The sequence below is a fragment of the Eleginops maclovinus genome, chromosome 11 (genome assembly GCF_036324505.1).
Source record: "Eleginops maclovinus isolate JMC-PN-2008 ecotype Puerto Natales chromosome 11, JC_Emac_rtc_rv5, whole genome shotgun sequence".
Classification (NCBI taxonomy): Eukaryota; Metazoa; Chordata; class Actinopteri; order Perciformes; family Eleginopidae; genus Eleginops; species Eleginops maclovinus.
In genome coordinates this window covers 23,225,016-23,249,200 of record NC_086359.1, presented here as the reverse complement: position 1 = coordinate 23,249,200, position 24,185 = coordinate 23,225,016, and the positions used below count along the sequence as shown (strand labels likewise).

The 24,185-nt window shown below is 41.3% G+C and overlaps 1 protein-coding gene and 1 long non-coding RNA gene across 4 annotated transcripts; one reads left to right on the top strand and one right to left on the bottom strand.

Moving 5' to 3' along the window:
• Positions 1–4,578: 4,578 nt before the first annotated feature.
• LOC134872445 (uncharacterized) lies at positions 4,579–5,619 on the top strand. Its single transcript, XR_010166799.1, has 3 exons — positions 4,579–4,830; positions 4,977–5,197; positions 5,376–5,619. It is a non-coding gene; the product is annotated as an uncharacterized LOC134872445 (long non-coding RNA).
• Positions 5,620–10,058: 4,439 nt separating this feature from the next.
• On the bottom strand, positions 10,059–22,893 carry LOC134871531 (zinc finger protein 726-like). Of its 3 annotated transcripts, XM_063894250.1 has the most exons (4): positions 22,583–22,893; positions 22,065–22,125; positions 12,598–12,721; positions 10,059–11,796 (listed from the first exon to the last, which is right to left on the bottom strand). In XM_063894250.1, the coding sequence occupies exons 2-4, from the start codon at positions 22,070–22,072 to the stop codon at positions 10,675–10,677; spliced, it is 1,254 nt and encodes a 417-aa protein (XP_063750320.1). In that variant the 5' UTR covers positions 22,073–22,125; positions 22,583–22,893; the 3' UTR covers positions 10,059–10,674. The 3 variants fall into 3 exon arrangements, with proteins under 3 accessions (XP_063750320.1, XP_063750322.1, XP_063750321.1); XM_063894252.1 differs by lacking the exon at positions 22,065–22,125 and having other exon boundaries at positions 10,061–11,796; positions 12,598–12,718; positions 22,583–22,892; XM_063894251.1 differs by lacking the exon at positions 22,065–22,125 and having other exon boundaries at positions 10,062–11,796; positions 22,583–22,892.
• Positions 22,894–24,185: the final 1,292 nt, after the last annotated feature.

Sequence of the window (24,185 nt, the reverse complement as noted above, 5' to 3'; positions counted from 1 at the left end):
TTTAAAGAAATAGGCAAAAAGTAATAGGTTTGTTTCAGGGACGCTGGAAGTAGGGGTGCTGAGGCGGCTGCAGCACCCCCTGGTGAAGGACTATTGCAACATTGACGTATTAAATTAATAATTTTTATTTTCAACTTTTTACTTTTCAAAATAAAAACATTAATTTTCTACTTTTACATAATCGTGATATTTTTAGTAGTTTCCCGTCTCATTTGTTATCAGGCTATTTTAAGAAATGTAGTTGGCAACTCTGAATGACTTCCAGCGTCACTGGCTTGTGTTCTGTTCATCTTTTACAATTGGTTTCCAATTTGCAGAAATTACTTATGTAGCTGTCAAGAATACCACATATAAGATGTTGTACTGATCTCCCTTCACTGGTAGGAACTGGCCTGACTGTCTCCAGTGTTAACCAGCATCGCGTGACATTAGACACCAGAAAAAAATAATTGTGCGGGTAAAATAGTAAGCCTGTTATTTACTATTGGTTAAGATGGCAGGTTCTACTTTTGCGCGACGGGGATTCTCACATTATTTTCAGTTAATTCGAGAAAAACATAAACACATTGTGAAGTGCAATCTATGTTCGACAGCAAAAGAGTTGCCTACATCAACAAATAGCACTAGCAGCCTAAAGAAGCGAAGTTAGTGAGAGCTACAGGCTCTGAGCAAAGGAAACAGACACGAGCACGGGCAAGCCTAAGCAACAACAGCTAACTTTCTCTCCGTGTTTTTATGAAGCTTGAACCCCAAGAAGTAAAGAGACTTGTGGCAGAGTATGTTGTGGAAGACATGCAGCCCCTATCAACTGTGGAATCACTGGCTTTCAGAAAGCTTGTCAGCAAGATTCCTGTTAACACCACCAATGACAAGGTGAGCTAACGTTGCCATAGAGACTCGTTCATATACAGCAGGTTACTGGGCCGTGCCAGTGATGTACTTCCATGTTCCTTATAACAAACAGCGACGTAATTGTAATGTTATTTGTTTTAAATAAGAGACTGTGTTGAATCTTTATTCTAGCCACTTTATTTACATCCACACATGCAATACTGACTCACATCTTATTCCACTCTCCTTGTATATTACATAGCTAGCTGATATTATGCTGCCTAGTGGTATCCAGGGGTGTAGTGGGGCCGTAGCATTGTGTGTGTGTGTGTGTGTGTGTGTCGTAGTCACATTTTGTGTGAGTGCCCGAGTGAGCTATAGAGAGCAAGAGCATGCACTGGTACCGGGATTGTCGTTTTTAGCATCTGGTAAGCTAGCTGCGCTAAAGGATATAAGCAGCTGTTTCAACAATAAGGTGGAGGGTTATTTATTATTGATTAACTTTAGTCTAAGTTATGTCTAGACGAAGTAAGATCCACCCCCCACTTAAAACGTGTTCACATGAAACGGATACTATATACATTTGCTTCTGTTATGGTACTGTGGTACTTGTAAAAATAGCAATACACCCCTGGTGGTAACAGATGCATTGTAGCCTATACATAAACACCTATACTTACAATAATGTTACTGGTATCCAAATGTTATTTAGCCCAGTTAAACAGCATGACTTTAATATCTAGCTTGACTTTAATATCTAGCCATCTTTTCTTAATTTTCAGCATGTACTGCCAGATAGAAAGACCTTTGCCAAAGAATTGGATAAAGATTATGCTGTCATGGAAAAGGAGCTGAGGCAAACTATCGAAGCCCAGGATTATGTGTCAACAAAGGCAGACATATACTGCTAACAACAAAAGTTTCTTGGGAGTGTGCATTGGATCGATGCAGATACCCTGAAACAAAAGAAGGCTGCGATCACTTGTAGAAGATTCAGAGGTCGGTACACGTATGACACAGTTGCAACAGAGCTGGAGGACATTTTCTCTCAATATGGACTTACCAGGAGGAGGAGGAGGTTGATGGTGAGGCAGACTTTACAGACCTTCAGTGTGCTTACCACCGCCAAAGGTGATAAGCACTGGCTATATGTACTGCCTCCCCACCATAGATGCGCAGCCCATACACTTAATTTAGTTGCGAACAAGGAGGTTGATAAATGGCTTTCATCTAACGTAGAATCTAGGGCTGTGTATCGAAGTGCTACAGTCAAATGTTCAGTGTTGTGGACGAAGGCCAGCTGCTCCACAGTCGCAGCAGAGTGCCTGGAAAAGGTCAGTGGTAGAAAGTTGATTGTCCCCACAGTAACAAGGTGGAACTCATACTTTGACGTCTATTCTCGGATCAAAGAAATGCCCCTCACTGACATCAATAATCTCTGCACACAGCTTCAAATGAAATGTATGGACGACAGGGAATACCAGTTTCTCAAGGAATACTGTTCCATTATGAAGCCTTTCACAGTTGCACTGGACATCTTACAGGGTGAGGACACCTGTTTTTATGGAAGCCTTCAACCAACATTAGAATTTCTCATGGGCACAATCTTAGCAATGAAAAATGGCCTATCACCAATAACAGGGTTCGAAATAACGACACGCCCGCAAGCCCGGGTCTAGTAACTCTCTTACCGGGCTAGTAACTCTATGCACTTGCCTGCCCGTGTGTCTGGCAATTTTACAGCCCCTTTGCACGGAGCGTCTATTACAAGCATTACGGCCGTCATCGCGAACCTATTTTTGCTATTGTAAACCTCTCTTGCACAACATAAGATTGGTCTTATTTCGCACACGCTGCATTCGTGTCTTAATAATTTGTTTATTCAAATGTTTTTGTCCCTTCTGATAACCCGTAGGGTTCATGCTGTGTGTTGCCCACGATAACATGTAATAAAGTTAGCGTTCAATCTTATAGGTAAGCCACGTCATTTTACGGTGAACATAATCTTGGTTTTAGAAGTTAAGGTCACACAGGAGTATATTTGTAATGAGTTTGCCTGAATGCTAATCGTGTACACTATTAAATGTTGGGTGATTTGTATAACTAGCACTTTTAAATCATTTGTAAAACATAAAAAATGGATGGAGATGTCAATGAGGAGACGTTAGATCTAGCAGTGACATACGGTGAGTTCGTGGCTGGCGAGGCAGACACTTCCACTTTCAGTCAGATTTACGAGTAGGCCTATCTTAATCACTATAAAATCTGCCATTTTGACGAACAAGGTCATAAACGTCAAAGACATAACGTAGCCTCATAACGTAGCTCAGATCAACGGCAGAACAAGCATAACCCCGACTGGTGCGCTCTCGCACGTCCCCCTCATTGAGGCAGAGCTAGCTACTGTGTTTGCCTCCCTTCTGCGTTTTCACTGCAGTTGATCTAGTAATGGCCCTATTCACTTTTGATTTTATTTAAGGTTTGTCTTAGGGATTTCGCAGATTATTATACAAAAAAACTCCAAACTCCATACACCCACCATAATAATAATAATAGGCCTATAGAAAAAAAAATGACTATAACAAGTCAACAAGTTTAGTAGTCCAAGGGCTTGGCCCTATACCACATTTAGCTCTGCCTCCTCTGCCTCCCCTGACTGCAAGTCTGTGAGTAATAGTAGTAATATAATCAGAACTAGCATTAAATGTACTGTATAAAGAATGAATAAATACATGTTCACAATCAATCTTATAGATGCTGTGCAAGAGAGGTTGACAATAACAAAGCAAAATCATGCTCCGTCAGTGGTGTGGTCTCACGCCTAACCAACCACCTGAAAAGAAAAAGAAAATGGATTTAAAGGAAGTGAATAAGGCATACGATGCCACTAAAAGGAAACGAAGTGTAGTGCCTGCATGGAAAGCAGAATTTCCTTGGTTGATTGTGGACGAAAGTGAAACTTTATTCTGCCTGCCATGTCAAACTGTATACGGCCCCCATGCTGAAACCCGACAACAGAGGGATATCTTCAGAAAGCGAAGTCAAGGTTCCTTTGTCAAAGGGTGTCAAAACCTGAAGCATGACACTTTAGTCTGTCACCAACGATCTGACGGCCACAAGGAAGCCCAGGAGAAGTATGAGGCCAGGAATAAGAAGAAAGGTGAGAGCATAGCCGAGAAGACCATTGAGACTTTGAATACTAAAGTATTTCAGAAGCTCAAGATACTCTTCATAAATGCCCACGCCCTTGCCATGCACTGCAGACCAGTTTCTGATTTCAAATGGATGTGTGAGATGGATGAGAAGAAGGGCCTGGATCTCGGCAGCACCTACAGAAATGAAAAGAGCTGTAAGGAGTTTTTGGTTGCTATAGCCGAAATCACCCGTCTAGCAATTGAAGACAAGGTAAAGAGTGCTAAGTTTATCACAATAATGTCCGACGGATCAACAGATGTCTCTGCCACTGAACAAGAGATTGTTTACTTGCACTTTGCAGTGGATGGCAAGACTCACTGCAATTTCCTTGGACTTGTACAGTGTGACAAACCAGATGCCAATGGCATCTATGATGCTATAATGCAAGCTGTAAAGCTCCCGGGGATCCCAAAGGAAGAAATGATGAAGAAGATGGTGGGATTTGCTGGCGATGGGGCGGCTGTCAACACCGGGAAAAAGGCTGGGGTGATCGCTCTCATGCGGGAAAGAATCAGTGGAGACATACTGATGGTGCAGTGCATGGCCCATAGGGTGGAATTTGCCTTCAAAGAAGCCATGAAACAAGCCTCTTTGTTCATCAAAGTCTATGTCCTCCTGGATGCTCTGTACAAGCTTTACAGGATCCCTAAACAGGCCGCTGGTTTGAAGGCAGCTTTCAGTACCACCAACATCTCCAAGATCTGGCCTGTCCGAGTTGGAGGAACGCGCTGGGTTAGCCATACCCACACAGCACTGCAAAACATGTTGCGTGGTTACCGTGCAATTGTTCTTCATCTCAGTCAAGTAAGACATTTGATAATAATAACATGTTATTAACAGCCCGATGAATTTTCTGTTGCATGAATGATATCATCTGATATCCACTGTGGCAACATATTGAAATACATTTTTGTAAATTGAAATTAAAAAAAATATTAAATGAATTGCAGGTTGCCACCACCAGGACAGCTAGTGGTATGCAAGCAAAGGCAAAAGGTCTCCTGAAAACGCTGCGCTCCAAAGATGCCATGACTTTTGCCCACTTCCTAAGTGACATTCTGGCCGTTCTCTCCAAACTGTCGAAGACGCTGCAGCAGAGAGAAGTTTGTACCTATCATGTACATGAAGCACTGAAGGCCACAATGACCAGCATCAACAAATTCAAGGACCGGTAATATAGATACATTGCTCATTAAATCATGAAGTCATTTCCTGCTCTAATTAGTTGTTTAACCACTTGCTTATTTACGTAAATGCTCTTTGCTATTGCTGGTTCTTTTGTAAATCACAACTGTTTTATGCCTTTATTTTTGGTGGTGATGGTTTTGGTGCTGGTTTCACTATTTCAGGGCAGGACCTGAGCAGCGGAAACTCCAGCAGGGAGACTGTAACTCCTTTGAAGGTCAGACCCTAACAGGGGTAGACCACTCTTCAGGCCAGATTGAGAAGGTCGTTGAGGCATTGGTTGGTTCACTAGCCCGGAGATTCAGTGACATGGGAGGTGAAGTCCTCAAAGCTACAAAAATAGCGGACATGCAGTCATGGCCTCAGGAGCATGAAGATGATTTTGGGGATGACTTCATTGGAGTGATTATCGACTACTACAGGGAGCACTTCGACAATGTTGGAGTAGATGTAAGTGCAATCGAAGCAGAGTGGACCTCCCTCAAACAAGCATTGTACGAAAACCAGGGGAACAAGATTCACTCCATGTCCTGGCCATCTGTGTTTGAGCTTTACAAGAGCACGTTTCCAAATATCCTGCATGTAATTGATCTGGTCTTATCACTCCCTGCCGCCACCTCTGAGTGTGAGAGAGGATTCTCTCAAATGAAGATTACCAAGTCCCAGTACAGGAATAGACTGAAGGCTACCACCATGACAATGCTCATGACAATTCAGCTGCACTCAGAACCTACAAAGGATTTTGATCCATCATCTGCCATTCACCAGTGGAATCAAAACCACAATCGCAGACCCAACTTCATGGAGGGAAGAAAGAAAGGCAGAATGGCAGCTTTGGAGGGAGCCAAACAAGTGCAGGAAGAGATTGATGGAGTTGACGGAGTGGATGGTGCTCAAATGGTTGCTGAAGCTGCTGGGGGTGCAGTAGTTGAAGCTGAAGATGAGATAAACTCTGATGACTCAGACTGGTTTACAGACATGGAGGATAATGTAGATTCTGACGATGGTGAGATGGAAGATAGAGGTCTTGTTGGTGAGGATGAGGAATGATTGTGGTAGTCTGTTGTAGACCAATTACTACTGCTATTACAGCAAGTATTACGGTTTGTATTACCATTTTACCTAAATGAACTGATGTTGATCGTTTGATCCACTGCTAATATTGTTCATGTCCCTTGTTCTCAGTCTGTTGTTCTACTTTAATAAATTATTGTTTGTAATCTGCTGTGTTTTTTCTTTGAAGAAAATGTAAAGCGCTGTCACTTATCCCAGCCTAAAGTATACTGATAATACAATCATGCCAAAAATAGCTGAAAACACAAATACAAAATAACAATAATGTCCAATTTTATCTTTTCTGAGCTGAAAGTCCGCCAAATCGCTTTTTTTATTATTATTATTATGAAAATTGTGGTGTATGATGTGAAAACGTGATGCGCGTGCCTACGACATACATTGATTTGCTTGGTCTAGTAACTTTACACCAGGGCTAGTAACTTTTGAAAGTTACTAGCCCTGTGGTCTAGCTCCTATTTTGGCCGAATTTCATACACTGCCAATAACCACTGGGCAGCCTGAATTTATTGTGGGGGCAATCAAAACTCGATTTGTCTTAATAATTGACTCCCAGGAAGCACTGCTTGCCGCTGTCTCACTGCCCAAGTTTAAGCTGCGTTGGGTAAAAGAAGCAGCCAGAAGAGACCATATCAAGTTCCTCCTCATGTCAGAGTGTCGTTCCCTAACAACACAAGAGCCTGCAGCCTTCAAGCCCGAAGTCCCTCAACCTGCTGCTGTTGCCTCCAGCGAGGACGGTTTCTTTGCCTTTGACTTACAACCCACTACCACAGCTGATATGCCCATATCGGTGGAAACAGAGGTAATTTCAATTCTGCCCTTACAATGGAAAGCCTGCACCAGTTTCCAAGAATCCAAAAAAATGCACTCCGCTGTAATGCCCCAACACCATCCAGTGCACCAGTAGAAAGACTTTTCAGTTCACCCCAAAACGCAACCGTCTTGGTAATGGACGCTTTCAACGCCTTCTCCTGATGCACTTCAACAGATATTTCAGTCAAGTGGGTAGTGGAATAGGCCAGCCCACCACCATAGAACCATAAGTAGGTTATAGGTCAAGGCTTTAAGGGCTTTCATACCTGCAAGCCTTTGTTTGGCTGCATTCTACCTCTGTTGTATATTTGGCAGTAACGGGTTGCCTGTTTATTTTGTCCTTTTCAATATTCCAGTGTGTGTGTTAAACATAGTGGAGCTTACGTTTTCTATGTGAAGTTGGACTGAAATGACTGAGCTATATTTCCTTTGAGGCCTAATAGGCCCAAGCACTTATGTACACCCTATAAAAACAGTGTCCCTCAGACCCATTAGCTATAGGTGTCGCTAAAACTGATTTACATTTCGACAGGCTTTCTTTGGTACCCTATGTTCTAGGCGTTGTTTGGCAAATAGCAGGGCTCCTCTTTTTAGCCTATGTTTAATTTAGTAGCAATCTTAAGCAATGTTAAGCCTACATGTTAACTTTGTTGGACTGAAAATGACTGAGCCGAAGGCTATTCCTTGAGGCCTAATCCTCTAAGAGCACTTTAGTTATTTTTGATAACACTTCTTCTGAGTCCACTAAATACATTCTAACTTGTTGTGCTGAGAACTTGAATTAAATAAAGGAATAGAAACAAAAGAAAAATATATACCTTGTCATTTCATGTTATAGGTTTCATTATGGTGAGCTCTAGCTCTATTGTGTTTAATAGGCCTAGACGTATAAATATTTATAGTAGGCCTATCTCTATTATAATTTTTGACTTTGATCCTTTGTCTGCTTTTGTGATTCTGACGGTGATTGATATATTGGATTGGCCATGAGCCTTCACTGCACCTATTTTAAGTTGTTAGTAGCCTTAAGGGCCTATGCTATACCACATCGCCTTCACTGGAGGTATAATCAGCTGCAATAAACTACATTTTAGCATTTAAATTGCCTAGCCATACTTTTGTGGTTATTTTGGTGAAAGTAACTCAAAGTAACACAAAAGTAGTGTGACTTATTACATTTCAGAGACAGTAATAATGTAATGTAACTTATTACTTTAAAAAGACAGTAATAAGTAATATGTACTATATTACATTTTGGAAGTAACTTGCCCAACACTGGTTACAACCTACTCCAATAGGTGTTACAACCTACCCGAATAGTGGGGTAGGTTGTAACAAAGGTACACACTGTATTTGTCATAATCTCACAAATTCTGTGATATACCGTAATTTCCGGACTATTAAGCGCACCTGAATATAAGCCGCACCCACTGAATTTTAAAAAATATGTATTTTGTACATAAATAAGCCGCACATGTCTATAAGCCACAGGTGCCTACCGGTACATTGAAACAAATGAACTTTACACAGGCTTTAACGAAACACGGCTTGGAACAAAAATAAATAGGCCCTTTAAACGAAACAAGGTATATCATACTCTCAATTCCCATTTAAGATGGTTGACAAATCCTTTTGATACTTGGATGTGGTCACGAGTAGATCTATCCAAGACTTGTTTGAATTGAACTTTAAACCTGTATTTGTATTTATGTCCCTGGCAGGGACGGTCAATGCAGTTAAAATGAATATGCTCCCCAATTTCGTTGTTCTTTTTCTTTTCTTTTCTACACGGCTTGTAACAAAAATAAATGGGCTTTAACGAAACACGGCTTGTAACAAAAATAAAAGAAATAGCAGTAAACAGTAGCCTACCAAGAAAGTCATTGGTCACTATCTTCCTCCTCCTGTGCACTGAAACCACTGAAGTCATCTCCTTCGGTGTCGGAGTTGAATAGCCTCAGAATTGCTTCATCCGATGTTGGATCGTCTTCATTGTCGCTCTCGTCACTTTCATCCGGAGGCAAATTCCCCGCTGAGCTCATGCTGCCCTCTTCAACACGCAGCAGTCCAGCCTTTCGAAACCCGTTGATGATAGTGGATTTTTTGATAATGCTCCACGCTGTCAGGACCCACTGGCAGACTTGACCATAAGTTGCTCTTCGCATGCGGCCCGTTTTAGTGAAGGATTTCTCCCCACTTGTCATCCAAGCCTCCCACTGAACACGGAGCGCCACCTTAAATGCACGATTAATACTGATGTCGAGTGGCTGCAAATACTTTGTTGTGCCCCCAGGAATCACAGCTGGAATTGAGTTTGTCCTCTTGATGGCTTCTTTCACAGAATCTGTTATGTGGGCCCTCATGCTGTCCAACACGAGCAAAGCCTTGTTCTTGTGAAAGAATCCTCCCGGTTGTTCGCATTTCTCCGTGTCTTTGCCATGATGAGGGTGACAAAATGACTACCATAATCAGAATGATGGGAAGTTTGAGCACGCTCGATTTACGTCACATTATGTGACGGTGCTCAGTTTTTTGTCTTTTTTTTTTCAAAACCCCATTTTGGCGGCTTGTGAAAGCGGGAAAAATCCATAAATTAGCCGCGTCATTGTATAAGCCACGAGGTTCAAAGCGTGGGAAAAAAGTAGCGGCTTATAGTCCGGAAATTACGGTAGTTGAGATTTAAATGGTTGCCACTTGTAGTAGACAAATGTGGGTACTTTGCCTAAAAGTTCCAGAACCGTAGCTTTAAAACAAATGGTAGTTTTAGGTGCTGAAGGAAAACGTGTTACAACCATACCTGGTCTCCCCTACTCTGCCCCCCCCACCCCAACCCCCCCTGCAGGAGGGACTTAGAAATGTTGTATATATAATTCATATTATGTCTCTGTTCTAGTGGTAAACACTGAGAAGTGTTTCAGAAATAATGCTGGATGTCGTTTGGAACATAATATGGCGTTTAATCACGGCAGCGTTTAGCTGAGTCTCCTCGGTAGAAAACTCTCTTCAGAGGAGAGATCATGACGCTCTAAAGGGGCGTGGCCAGCAGCAGCTCCAAAGGGGCGTGGCCAGCAGCAGCTAGTTCATTTAAAGCTACAGTCACAGAATCAGCACTTAAGGAACAGGGCTGAAATAGAGGGGGATGAAGCATGCTACAATGGGGGATCTGTTCGGTATTTTGAGCAAAACACTTCACATATATTGTTCAAATATAGCGTAATAGGAGACCTTTAATGCAGCTTAATGAAACTAGCAGTTTAACACTGGACACGGAACATTTCATAAAAGGAATAACAGTATCTTTTAAACTGAATCATAACGAGGCTATAAGAAAACCATGTTTCAAACACATCATAGTAGAACATTCCCTTATAGATCAGGAACCATTACAAACATCAGAAGAAACATCATCTCTGGCTCTGAGGCATCTCTGTGGCCTCGTGTTGGCATAGCGTGAACGCTGGTTAGAACATAAATAACTGTTGTTCAGGATTCAATTTAGAAAGAATGTTAAACTATAAAAATACAGCTATCAGGACATTAGGAGGAGGAAACAGCTAGCTTTGCTCGCAAAGTTGTTCAAGATGATTCAGTGTGAATGCGCATGTGGACTTTACGGCTACTTCCTTTAGAAAATGTTTTCCCACACAGTTCACAACAGTATCGTTTCTCTCCCGTGTGAATACGTTGGTGATTTGTGAGTTCACCTGACTTAGTGAAAGCGGTCCCACACAGTTCACACCGGTAAGGTTTCTCTCCAGTGTGAATACGACGATGAATTTTCAGTGCTGCTAATCTAGTGAAAGTTTTCCCACACTCTTCACACCAGTATGGTTTCTCTCCGGTGTGAACACGTTGATGTGTTTTGAGATTACCTGATGAAGTGAAAGTTTTCCCACACTCTTCACACCAGTATGGTTTCTCTCCCGTGTGAACTCGTTGGTGAATTTTGAGATCACCTGATGTAATAAAATTTGACCCACATTCTTCACAGCTGTATGGTTTTTCTCCCGTGTGAATACGATGATGTCGTTTGAGATTGCTTGATGAAGTGAAAGTTTTCCCACACTCTTCACATCGGTACGGTTTCTCTTCCATGTGAACACGTTGGTGAATTTTGAGATCGCCTGATGTAGTGAACGTTTTCCCACATTCTTCACAGCTGTATGGTTTAGCTCCCATGTGAATACGATGATGTCTTTTGAGATTACCTGATGAAGAGAAAACTTTCCCACACTCATCACACCAGTATGGTATCTCTCCCGTGTGAACACGTTGGTGAATTTTGAGATCACCTGATGTAATGAAAGTTGTCCCACATTCTTCACAGCTGTATGGTTTATCTCCCCCGTGAACGCGATGATGTCGTTTGAGATCACCTGATGTAATGAAAGTTGCTCCACATTCTTCACAACAGTATGGTTTCTCTCCAGTGTGAACACGTTGGTGAATGTTCAGTGTATCTGATCTACTGAAAGTTTTCCCACATTCTTCACAGCTGTATGGTTTCTCTCCTGTGTGTATGCGCTGGTGGGCTTTGTGTTGACTACTTTGAGAAAAGGTTTTCTCACAATGTTCACAGCTGTATGGTTTCTCTCCAGTGTGAATACGCAGGTGGCGCTTTAAATGATCAGATCTTGTGAAGGATGTCTCACATTGGTCACAGCTGTGACTTTTTAGTCCCGCTCTTCCCTTTGGTTTCTAAAACAAAGCACATAAATGCAAAGAGTCTGTGATATGACATAAATACTACTCTCAAATCGAACAGCTGCATGCAAATTCCTAGATTGATGCTAACGTCCGATCAAGACAAAAAGGGATACTTGAAAAAATCCACTCCTCTAAAGCGACGTCTGACGTGTTTTTTTTTTTTGCACATGTGGGCCAATGACTAATTTACACTTGAATTTAGTTTTGGCAGGAAAAAAATGGCAAAGGAAAATCTGATCTGTGCACTAAGGCTCACAGGTTAACTAGCCTTCAATAATAACATTTTTGCATATTTGCATATTTTCATTTGCATATTTGTCTACGAGAGGACTGTAACAGCGGGACACTTTCTGAAGTAGCATTTTGACATACTTGGCTTTTGTTTGAGTACTACCATATTCAGCTATGTTATACTTTTAATGTTTTTTTACTCACAGTTCATTTTTACATATCATTACATAGGAAATATAATATAAACACGTACTTAAGTAACATTCAACACAATATCTCCTGATTTCCTGTTTAGACATCTTACAATATTTAACAAATTGTACGGTGTTCTTGGGTGTTATGAAAGGCACCTTAAAGAAAATGTATTATTATTACGAAAAATATTTAAAGATATGACAAACTAGATTAAAATGCTTCATATAATTTAATACCCTATAATATTGGATAAAATAAATATATATATCTTTGTGTTCCAATACAAGTCCTTAAAAACAACACAAATGTACCCCCGTAAAAGGGATAACAGTGTTAGGAATATATTGTGATGAAGTGCTCACTCACCTGAGTTATGGGGATCTCTTTGTTCTCCTCCTTGCTGCTCTCAGTGCTCTTTTTTCGTCCGTGTCTCTGTGTTACGGGGGTCTCTTTGTCCCCCTCCATGCTGCTCTCAGTGCTCCTTCTCCTGCTGGACATGCCATTACAGACATGGTTAGTTTTTGTGAAGCAGCTGTTCAAGTGTAGATTGTGCTGTACACATGTTAAGCACCCTTGAGTATGGCTGAGGCAAAGACCACTAAGAAATGAGTATTTAATGTCATCTGATTAATTACAAATATTAATCACTTTTTTAGTTTTACATCAATAGATGCAGTGTGATGTATGTGGGAGAGGGCTCCATGCCCGGTGTCTGTCAATGGACAGCGCAAGGTATTAAGATGTCAAGTTTGTCAATACTGGAAGTATTTCAATGCAATAACAAGAGGTCGGTCCTATGCAGCCAGTGTAGTGATTTGATCCAGCTCTGATTTGGAGTCTTTGGGTCACATCACCTGGAAGTTATTGAAGAAATATGCACATTTTCCATAGAATATCAATATAAAATACTATTATAAGTATTGAAATATCAAATACAAAGAGGTGTGTCCAACACATGTTGCCCTAGGGTGGATTATTTTCACATCCACATGACCGGGAAGCTGTCACATTGTTCTTGTGTCATTGAAAAGGTAATTTGTTGATGGTCCCTAAAAGTGAAAGCCTTGTATTGTGGAGAAGAGCTCCCCATCGTAATACAGCCAATTGCAGGAGAAACTTACGCTGCTGGATAGGCCGCCTGTCGAATTTCCAACCTAAAACTAACTTCAGCGAATATCCAACCTAAAACTAACTTAATCGAATTTCCAACGAAAAACTAACTTCAGCGAATATCCAACCTAAAACTAACTTCAGCAAATATCCAACCTAAAACTAACAATCGAATTTCCAACGAAAAACTAAGTTCAGCGAATATCCAACCTAAAACTAACTTACTGTGTCTCAAATTCACAGTGAAGAGCGTACAGGGAAATTTACTCAAACCCAATGCAGGACATGCGTTACAGCGCTTGTTTAAAACTTGTAGGCCTCAGACAACGTTATTTTCACTTTCTGTGAAATAGTTTAGAAATAATACCCTGCTCTAGGCCCGGACTGGCCATCGGGAGCACTGGGAGGTTTCCCGGTGGCCAGAGGATTTATTTTTGCTGACGTATTGTGAACGCAACGCTGCGCAAATACGGGTGTGCCTCACACAGGGTGACTGGCTGTCTACATTGTGTTGCCTGCCGACATGGCCACTGTCATACCGATCATAAATGAAAGCCCTCGATGGGTCTCTGTGTGTCATTCAAGCTCGGCAGGGTGTGTTTTTGTGGCGCGAGTCAGTGAGCGAGCGAGAGAGACTTCGGAACTGGTACCTGGGATTGTTGTTAGCATTTGGTGCTAGCTCGGAGCTAATGGATAAAAGGAGCTGTTTCTACAACAAGGTGGAGGAGAGGCAGGCCCGTCGCGTTCAGGTAGGCATGGTAGGCAATTGCCTAGGGCCCCCGAGTAGGAGGAGGCCCCCCAAAGACGACAGGTTAAGATTTTTTTTTTTTTTTTTTTTTTTTTTTTTCAAAATTCAAAGAAAAGTCTGATACAAATGTACAAATACAAACATGAATCAAACAACATGCATACCAATAAGACAGGTCATGTATTCAACAGCAATGACGATTTTAAATAGCTTCATAATAATAAGCAGTCATCTGTATATGAAGGGCTCTGCTGCGACTGCGAGGGCAGCAACAGCGCCTCCCTAGAGCATGCGATGTCCGAAAAGCGCAACGACACATTGTAGTCGAAATACCCCAGCTCGAGGGGGCCCCCCTTTCCCATGCATTAGCGCGACAGCGTCAAGTGCAAGTGAAAAGTGAAAAATTAAAATGAAGCGAAATTATCTCTCCGGCAATCAAAAAAAGAAGAAGAAAAGGGAAGAGGAGCAGAAAAGAAAACAAGACACCGGTAAGTAGAATATACACAATCAACATGAAAATTGTGCCAGGCAGGGTATACCATATTTTGCTAGAGTAGCGAGGTTGTAACGACGACTAGCTAGGAACCAGTGGTTTGGCATGCTAGCATGCTAACCAAACTTAAACTGCTACCTTTGACTTCACTATAAGTTCATAACGTTATCAGCTGGCCAAATTGATCAACGATTAATTCCTCTTAATATCCTAAATAAACTTCACATATGTTTTCAGTCGTTAGAGCCTTGAGACAACCAGTGAAATAGTTATTCCTGTAGTAGCTAGCTATTTAATAGGAGATTAACATGGGAGTTTACAATAATTTTGCTAGAATACCATTGGGTTGATTTACTTACTTTATTTACATTTTAACGGTTAACATCCCGGCGCAGATCAGCCACATGAAGAAAACAGCCACTTTAGTGTCAATTAATCCTTTTCTAAACCTATTCTGCTGTTTGTTGTTGTTGGTCTCCATGATAGCTGTAAATACCACTGGACCACCGTTAAAAACTGTACCGATAGCTTTGAGCTTTTTCTATGGGACACAGACAGTACACAGACACACACAGACACACCACGGGTGCGGGGATGGCGCTGTTGCCACTCACAGAATTGATTTCAGGAAAACAGCTCGTCTTAGTGACTGTATTTCTGTTTTCAAACCAGTGAAAACGGGATTATTGTAAGATTTTATTATTATTATTTTTTTTACTTTTTTTTGGTGAAGCAGTGCTTCACCTGTAGTCGTATAGAAACCGCCACTAAACCGCCTAGTAGGAACTGTGTGTAATGCTTTTAATATCTATTTCACCACAATTATCAGACTGTAAAATGATAGGATTTCAAAAGCATTTGAAAAATAACCAAGCTAATCATACAGTACTTATTCTTTCTCCAAGGGGCATTGCTGAAATTTCTTCATCCCGCTCTACCAAGTGTTGTCTCTGGTGCTACTGAAGGTAACGTTCTTTTCTACCTATTATTAGTGCCTTCTATCAACACACTTGATGTTATCAAAATGACTTTACATTTTTCTAATTCAAGTCATAGTTGTGTGTATTCATTCCACTTGCCCACAGAGTCTTCTGGACATTTCAAATATGTGGGACATTCACTAATGTTAATGAATAACTGAGTTGTTGAGATCAATGCATGCAAAATGTGCAATATAAATAAAAAGAATATTATTTATGTATTTATTTATTTTTGCACCAGGGCCATCAACATCGTCTTCGTCACATGTTTATGAGGAGGAGCAAGTGGAAGACAACATTGCGGCGTCCACACCACTTCCCAGCAGTGGTTCAACAGAAGGTGCATTAAGCCGCACAATTTCAACTTATCACCTATCATAGTGACCCAAAGTTATAGCAGCATGTGCTGTGAAAGTGTATTAAAATGACCATTTGCTATAAAGCGTTACACAAGTAGATCACCATACCTTAAGCATTTAGTTGTCGTACTTCACACATGAAACTGTGCCATGAATTAATTTGTAATTACATATTTTTCAGCAGTGCCATCAACTCCATCACGACTTGAGGAGGAGCAAGTGGAAGCATCCACACCACTTCCCAGCAGTGGTTCAACAGAAGGTGCATTAAGCCGCACAATTTCAACTTATCACCTAACACCCATGTGCTATGAAAGTGTATTAAAATGACCCTTTCTTTTTAAAGCATTATACAAGTAGATCACCATTCCCTAGTTGCTGTACTTACCACATGGCAATTGTGCTATAAATTAATTTGCAACTATATGTTTTCAACAGTGCCATCAACTCCATCTCCACTTCATGAGGAGGACAAAGAGGAAGATGACATTGACATGGCAGAGACCACCCCACCATCCAGAACTGGGGTACCTGTAGGTATTGCAAGCACCACATTAAGTGATGACCCAGGATGTTGGCCCAGTGTCCTAACAAGCAGTATGCGCTGTGAAATAGTCAAAAAAGGACCTGTGCAAATCATGGACATTGAATTCCCGCAAAACTTAGACAATCCTCCTCGAAGATTCACCAAGGACAGTTACAAAAGAACCATGAAAAATGGTGAGAATATACATCGATCGTGGCTGGTGTATTCCATCCACACAGATGGAGTGTTCTGTTTCCCTTGTACTGTTTTCGGGAAGCGTGAACGTGACAATGCCTTAACGACCTGTGGCTACGGTGGATGGAAGAACCTTTCCTATCGCCTAAAAAAACACGAGTGCACAAAGGTGCACTGTGACAATGTGAAAAAGTGGCACGACCTTCAGAGGAGACTGCAAACCAGTACACTGATTGATCAAAGACAGATGGAGTTGATGCAACTTGAAGTTGAACACTGGAAAGGCGTGATTCGGAGAGTGATTGCCATAGTTTCCCATCTGGCAGAACGCAACCAGGCTTTGAGAGGAACTACCAGTACCGTGTATGATCGCCACAATGGGAATTTTCTGGCTCAAGTGGAACTCCTAGCACAGTTTGATCCGGTAATGAATGAACACATCAGACGAATACAATGCAAAGAGACAAAGGTGCATTACCTGAGTGGAGTCATTCAGAACGAAATCATTCAGCTGGTCGGAGACAAAATCCTACAGGAGATTGCAAGAAGAGTGCACAAAGCAAAATACTTCTCCGTGATCATGGATTGCACTCCTGACATCAGCCACAAGGAACAACTTTCTGTTGTTCTCAGGATTGTCAACTGTGAAACACCTGTTTCTATTGCTGAGCATTTTTTGGGATTTGTACATGTTGAAGACACAACTGGTAAAGGGCTCAGTGAAATCCTGCTTGACCAGCTGGAGAAGCACAACCTCAGCATTTCAGATTGCCGTGGGCAGTCATACGACAATGGCAGCAATATGATGGGCCACAAACAGGGTGTGCAGGCAAGAATTTTAGAGCTGAACAACAAGGCGCTATGCATCCCATGCAGCAGTCACACACTAAATCTGGTTGTGTCAGATGCTGCCAAGTCTTCAGTGTTGTCCATGTCTTTTTTTGGTATGCTGCAACGACTGTACAACCTTTTCAGTTCCTCTGTGCACCGCTGGGCAATTTTGAAGCAGCATGTGAAGCAGCTCACCCTTAAGCCACTTTCAGGGACGAGATGGGAGGCCCGAATTGACAGTGTGAAGGTAGTGCGGTACCATCTACCTGAAATACTAGACGGACTGTCAGCACTGGAGACATATGCTACAGAGAAGGGGGACTCAGAGACCATGTCCTCAGCAAAAAGCTTACATGGTGAGCTTAAAACATGGTCCTTTCTTCTGTGCACAATAACCTGGTACAACGTTTTGTATCAGGTTAACCATATGAGCAAGCTCCTCCAGAGCCCGGATGTTTCAATGCAAACACTGAAAAAAGAAACCGAGGGAGTGACAGAGTACCTAGAAGATTTCAGGGAAAATGGACTCGCATCAAGCCAAACGGATGCAATGGAGATTGCAGAAGATCTGGAAATTGAGAGGAAATTGCCTGAGAAAAGGCAACGTAAAAAGAAAAGGCAGTTCCTTTACGAGAGTACAGATGAAACCCAATCGACCCCAGAAGAGGCCTTCAGAAGGGACTTCTTCCTGCCTTTGGTTGACACTGCCATCACCAGCCTAAAAGACAGATTTTCCAGACTGGAGGGGGTGTATGCCCTGTACGACTTCCTGTTCAGCATTGATATCATGAGGGCCACAATCAAGACTGGGAAATTGCATGAGAGATGCAGGAAAGTGGAACAAACCCTCCATGATATTGATGCAGACGACTTGGCATTGGAGATCAACTCTGCTGTCCACACCTTTCCAGATGAAGTATCCAGGTGCCCATTTAAAATGCTGGACTACATATACAGTGAGAAGCTGTTGGACCTGTACAGCAATTTAAGCATTGCACTGCGCCTACTTCTGACCCTTCCTGTCTCGGTTGCCTCCGGAGAGAGGAGCTTTTCATCTCTGAAGCGCATAAAGAATTACATGAGGTCAACTATGAGCCAAGAGAGGCTCTCTGGACTGGCACTCATGTCAATTGAGAGTGACGTCCGCAGGTCTTTGGACTTGGAGGGGATTGTGTCTGCATTTGCTGAGGCCAAGGGCCGCAAGCAGCAGTTTCAGTAGGAAATAAAAAAAATAATAAAGGCTACTTTTCAGTGTATGTTTGACCTCTTTTGTGATTAAAACGCACAGAATTGCGGAAATTTTTTTTTTAAAGGCCCCCAACAACTTCTTTGCCTAGGGCCCCCCAAAATCCTAGAAACGGGCCTGAGGAGAGGTCTCTCCTGTCAGACTGAGAGGCTCATAACTACTGTGGTGTATTAAATCTGGAGATATAGCAGGGCAGATACTCCCTGAGGTCAGAGGAAGGTTGGGTGGAAGAAGAGTGAAAAACAACATCTGGACTACGTCAGAAGATGAGCAAGACGAAGGCCAACGTATATCCCACCTTATATGGGTACCCGCAGTGCCGCCGCTCCCATAACGCGCATTACGCGCTGTGCGTAGGGCACCAAGTGTCGAGGGGGCACCACCAAAAATAGCCTAATGAAAAATCGTCATAATAATTATAAGGCCGAAATTATTTCAGTAGACTATAGAAATATGAGGCACTTTTTAGGCATACTACTCAAAGGTACCGATGGTGCCGATAAGATTCTTTATTTGAATATTTTGTCTCTTTCTATACTGATCTTTTTTCTTCGTATTTCTAAATTAATGCAGGGTCAATGCTGAAATACGTTCAAGCGGGAGCACGAGGCCAAGAAGAGGTGCATTGAGCACTTTCAAATGTCAAAAGTTTGTTGTTTTGCTGTGTGTTTGCTGCTGCTATTGTTTTATATGTTTGGTAATAAAAAAGTTAAACTTTTCCGCGAATGTTTTTTTATTGGGGGGGGGGGGGGGGGAGGGCATCATGAAGGAATTATGCTTAGGGCACCAAAATGGCTAGCAGCGGCACTGGGTACCCGCAAGACATGGTGTACGAACGTATAGCGCACCTTATGTGGGTACACATCCTCATAGAACATCCAGTTTGACACACAGACACACACACCCACATTTCTCCTATAAAGTGTATGCACAAAGACTGTTCGGGGGACTTCCACAATTGGCTCTGGGAACCCCGTATCGCCCGTGTTGGTGTCTGATACTATGCTGTTGTAATAAACCTTATTATATACAAGCTGGTGTCTCCGGAGACTTCTTCATCATCTTCACAAACATCGCTACAAGATATACTTCACTACAGCTCAGTGACGGCCCGTCCACACGGTTCCGTTGCGTTGACGCTTGCTGGTGAGCGTGTCTGGCGCTTGGGGTTAACGCAACCAACAACCAATCACATGAATCTCCCGCCCCGGACACACATACGCCTGGTTTGATTACTGCGCTTTGGCTGTGTTGCTCGCAGTGAAAGTTGTGAAAATTTCAACTTTTCAAGCGTCGACGGAAGCGCCAGCCAATCAAATCCTGTGTATGCAAATATGCCAGAACAAGTGTTAGCCAATCAAACCGCGTGTATGTGTGTCCGGGGCGGGAGATTAATGTGATTGGTTGCGTTAACCCCAAGCGCAACAAAGCTTTGTTTTATCGCCATATAAATAACTTTGTCATGAGACGTTCCACTTGACAGTTTCCCTGATTTTAGCCAGTTAATCATATTTGAAAGAATTAATGAAACGAGTTGGCGCGCATATATCCTAGGCTACAGTGAAACGTAGAAGACAGCGGCTGTCTTCTTCTACGTTTCTATCAAAAACTAATAAATTATAGTTTTTTTATTTAAAATAAAAGGGATTACAAAGGAAATGTTTATTGTTCCTGTTTTTTTATTGTAGCCTATGGAAAAATCCCACTTAAAAAACAACACTGTGTAATATTTTTACACCAGACCACCATTACATGTTTCATCTCGCGCACCCCCTGGTGGCAGCTAGCGCGCACCACACTTTGGGAATCCCTGGTCTAAAGTATCTCAGTGGATCTCAAACGGTTTGGTCACCATTAAAGTAAAATCAATATTTCCAAAACACAACTTTATAATATTATTATATTTATACAATATTACAGAATAAATAAAAACAGGTATGAGATCATTCCAATGAATACTATAGGACAGTAAAACTAAAATACAGTTTGAGAGGGGAGTGCTTAGTTAAATATGCATGAATGAAAAGAAAACATTTTAACTAGGTGAAATAAGATTTAAGATACACTTTAAAAACTTGTCGAGAGCTAAAACTAGTCTCTACTGCTGCATCACGGAGGAGCAGGGGGAGAGGAGGGAGACAGGAGAGGCTGATTCATTCACACTCAACTAAATGAACCAAAAAATATAAAAATAAATACGTTTGAATGTTTTGCTATTGGATATGGAATGTTATTGGTTATGACCATATCCTTATGATTCTACGATTATTGAAATGTATACAGTTTTGTTTCATACGGGTGTTTCCATAGATCTAATCTCTTTAATTTGCCCCCAAAGTGCACCAGATTGATGCATTTAACTCCACAACTTTTTTTTAAATCCTCCTGGGTCCAGTGTTGGGTGTAACGTGTTACAAAAGTAATGGAGTTACAGTAATGTATTACTTTTTGCTGTAACGCAGTAATATAATGCATTATTTATGAAATTTGGGTAATATAATACACGTTACAATTCTGAGTAACGCAGTTACAACACATTTTAACCCCAAATGATGTGGTGTTTTGTTTTTAAGAATTCACAAACATCGCGAGACATTCCGACACCAGAGAAACAATTGTGCAGGTAGAATAGTAACTCAGTAAGCCTGTTTACTATTGGTTAAGAGGGCTGCAGAAACAGATTCACAATGCAGAGCTGCAGACTCACGATGGAGAGCTGCAGGCTCACAATGCAGAGCTGCAGGCTCACAATGCAGAGCTGCAGGCTCGGAGAAAAGAAAAGAGAAACACAGGAGTCCTCGCAGGCCGAAGCAACAGAAGGTCACTTTCTCTCTGGGTCTGCTATGGCTGCTTGAACCCCGAGAAGTTCAGAGACTCGTGGCAGAGTGTTGAAGATCTGCAGCCTCTGTCCTCTGTGGAATCGCCGGCTTTTAGAAAGCTTGTCAGTCAAATCCCCGTTAACACACCAATGACAAGGTGAGCTAACGTTGCCATGGAGACTCGTTCATATACAGCAGGTCACAGGGCCGTTCAGAGGCTCCACTAACATGTTATTAATAACACACAGAGACGTGATGTTACCGGTATCACATATTATTCAGCCCACTTAAACGGAGCATGAGTTTAATTTCAGCATACTGCCATAGATAGTTTTAATTAATGAGCTGCAATAAACTACATTTTAGCATTTAGAGCCATACTTTAGAGGTTATTTTTGGTGAAAGTAACTCAAAGTAACGCCAAAGTAGTGTAACACATTACAGTTCAGAGACAGTAATAATGTAATGTAACGTATTACTTTAAAAAGACAGTAATAAGTCATACATTATACATTTTGGAACTAACTTGCCCATCACTGCCTATGTCCATGTTTCTTTTTGGTAGTAGAACCAGCAGCATAGAAGACCTGGCAGAAACAGGGCATAAAGTCCACAGGAGGACATGTTATTGATGTCAGTGAGATTCAAACTATAGGTCTACTATGGGCAGCAACGCTGTATATTGGCAATACAACCAGCAAAACGCGCCCCCCCCCCAAAAAAAAAAAAAACTGGTAGTGGCCTGGCTGGGTGTATAATTTCTTGCCAGACTTATTGTCCCAGTCCGGCCCTGCCCTCCTCTGTTCTGCTGTTAATACCTCGGACTGTGTATTATTATTCCAGTGGCGAACCGTGTCTATCACAACTGATCTAATTGTCAATCCCAAGGTACGCTCTCACGCCCAGACAAATATCTGATTGGTTGCATTTTCTTTCTAAAACAAAATCATACATATTCACAATTTTATCAGTTACTCCTATTGTAACAACAGTAAAAGTAACGCCTCGTGTTAAAGTATCAGTAGTAAAAGTACTCAGTATTACCCGGTTTTTCTGCTCCTCGTTGTTTGCAGTTTATTGATGTTTACCGACTAGCATTAGCCACCTAGCATCAACCAGCGCAAAGCAGACAAATACACGGGTGAAGAAGCGGCTGCAGAGACACTGGTTGAGGTCAAAGTGTCCAAAAAACAGCTCCTATCGTCTCTTCCTGGATCTGTGAGAAACGCCTCGGGGTATAATCTAATATATTATTGTCATATATTAATGAGAGATGATAGAGGACTCATTATGACAACAGACTGCTGGGTGCTTTAAAAGAACTGGATACTGCCTGAGAGCATGGTCGAGAGCGGAAGTACCCGGATGTGGGCCCACAAAGCATGCGCAGTTGAGTTTTCCCTTAAGCCTCGTCTACCACCATCCGCTTTGTGTCAGTCAGATGAACTGAGAGAGAATACATCTTGATACAGTTTTTAGAGCATTTTACAACGTTTAAAACCTAATGATTTAAATAAAGGCTATACATGTCTTCATGCTGGGTAGTTTATTTAGTTTTTTGGAGGCCCAGTGATGAATAAAAAAAATCTATAAAGTAAATAAATGAAAAAACGTTATTTATCGTAGGGGAAAATGTGGTATTGTGAATAGTAATAATACGTGTTTTTATGTTATTGTAACACACTGAACTGTTTCTAGAGCCAGAGTCCAATCAATGCATGGGTTCTTGCGGAGATTCCGTTTTCTCGCGGTGTCTCGGGATTTAAAGGATGTTTTTCTCGTTGAACCCAGAATATTTTTGTGTGATTAACGTCTTGAGTATTTCTGGTTTCTGCTAGTTAATTATTATCAACTAAACTACCTCTCCGAGGGAAATATTCCCCCTCTTTTATTTTTATGCAACAACATAAATCATATTTTCAAAAACAAATATTTTAAGTAGTGTCGTGCAGTATACAGCAATTGTATTTAGTTATTGTGGAATAGATTCATCACATTTTATTCTGATTTATTTTAATTTAATTTTACATCGCAATATTACAACATTTTCCCTAAAAACTTACAAAGACTTAAAAAATATGAAAACTCTTTTGTTTCTGCACCAGAGGCTTCCTACAACAACATCTGAAAGGTAGGGGGAAAAAAAGTGCTAAAGTTTTTCTATATTTTTATAGTTTTTCTATAAGCAATTTATTTGAATGTTCATAATCTGCTTTAAAACAGAAACAATATGGAATGTCAGTCTGTTTTTAGGGCCTTCTATCTTCTAGTACAGTCTGATAACATAAAAACAACAGAGTAAAACTGAAAACATCGTAAATATTCTCTAGATACACTTTTCATTGATCTTCTTTAAGACCAGAACAGACTGCTTACTTAACAGGAACGATAACAGATTATTATATAAGAGATCTACTCTGCAGATTAATGAATTATAAAAAATGTTTTCCTTTAAATGCTGGAAATAGTGGTTAAATAAATGTGGTGGATTAGAAAGTACAATATTGGTTTCTAAAATGTAGTGGAGTAGAAGTGTAAAGTAGCATAAAATGGCAATACTCAGATAAAGTACAAGGACCTCAAAATGATACCCAGGTACAGTACTTGAGTAAATGTACTTTACTACACTCAACCACTGAAGGCAGTG

What these genes read in the sequence shown, in the direction of transcription:
- LOC134871531 (XM_063894250.1), bottom strand. An exon ending in AAGAGATCCCCATAACTCAG is followed by an intron (nt 11,797 to 12,597) that starts GTGAGTGAGCAC and finishes GCTTTGTTTTAG; the next exon opens with AAACCAAAGGGAAGAGCGGG.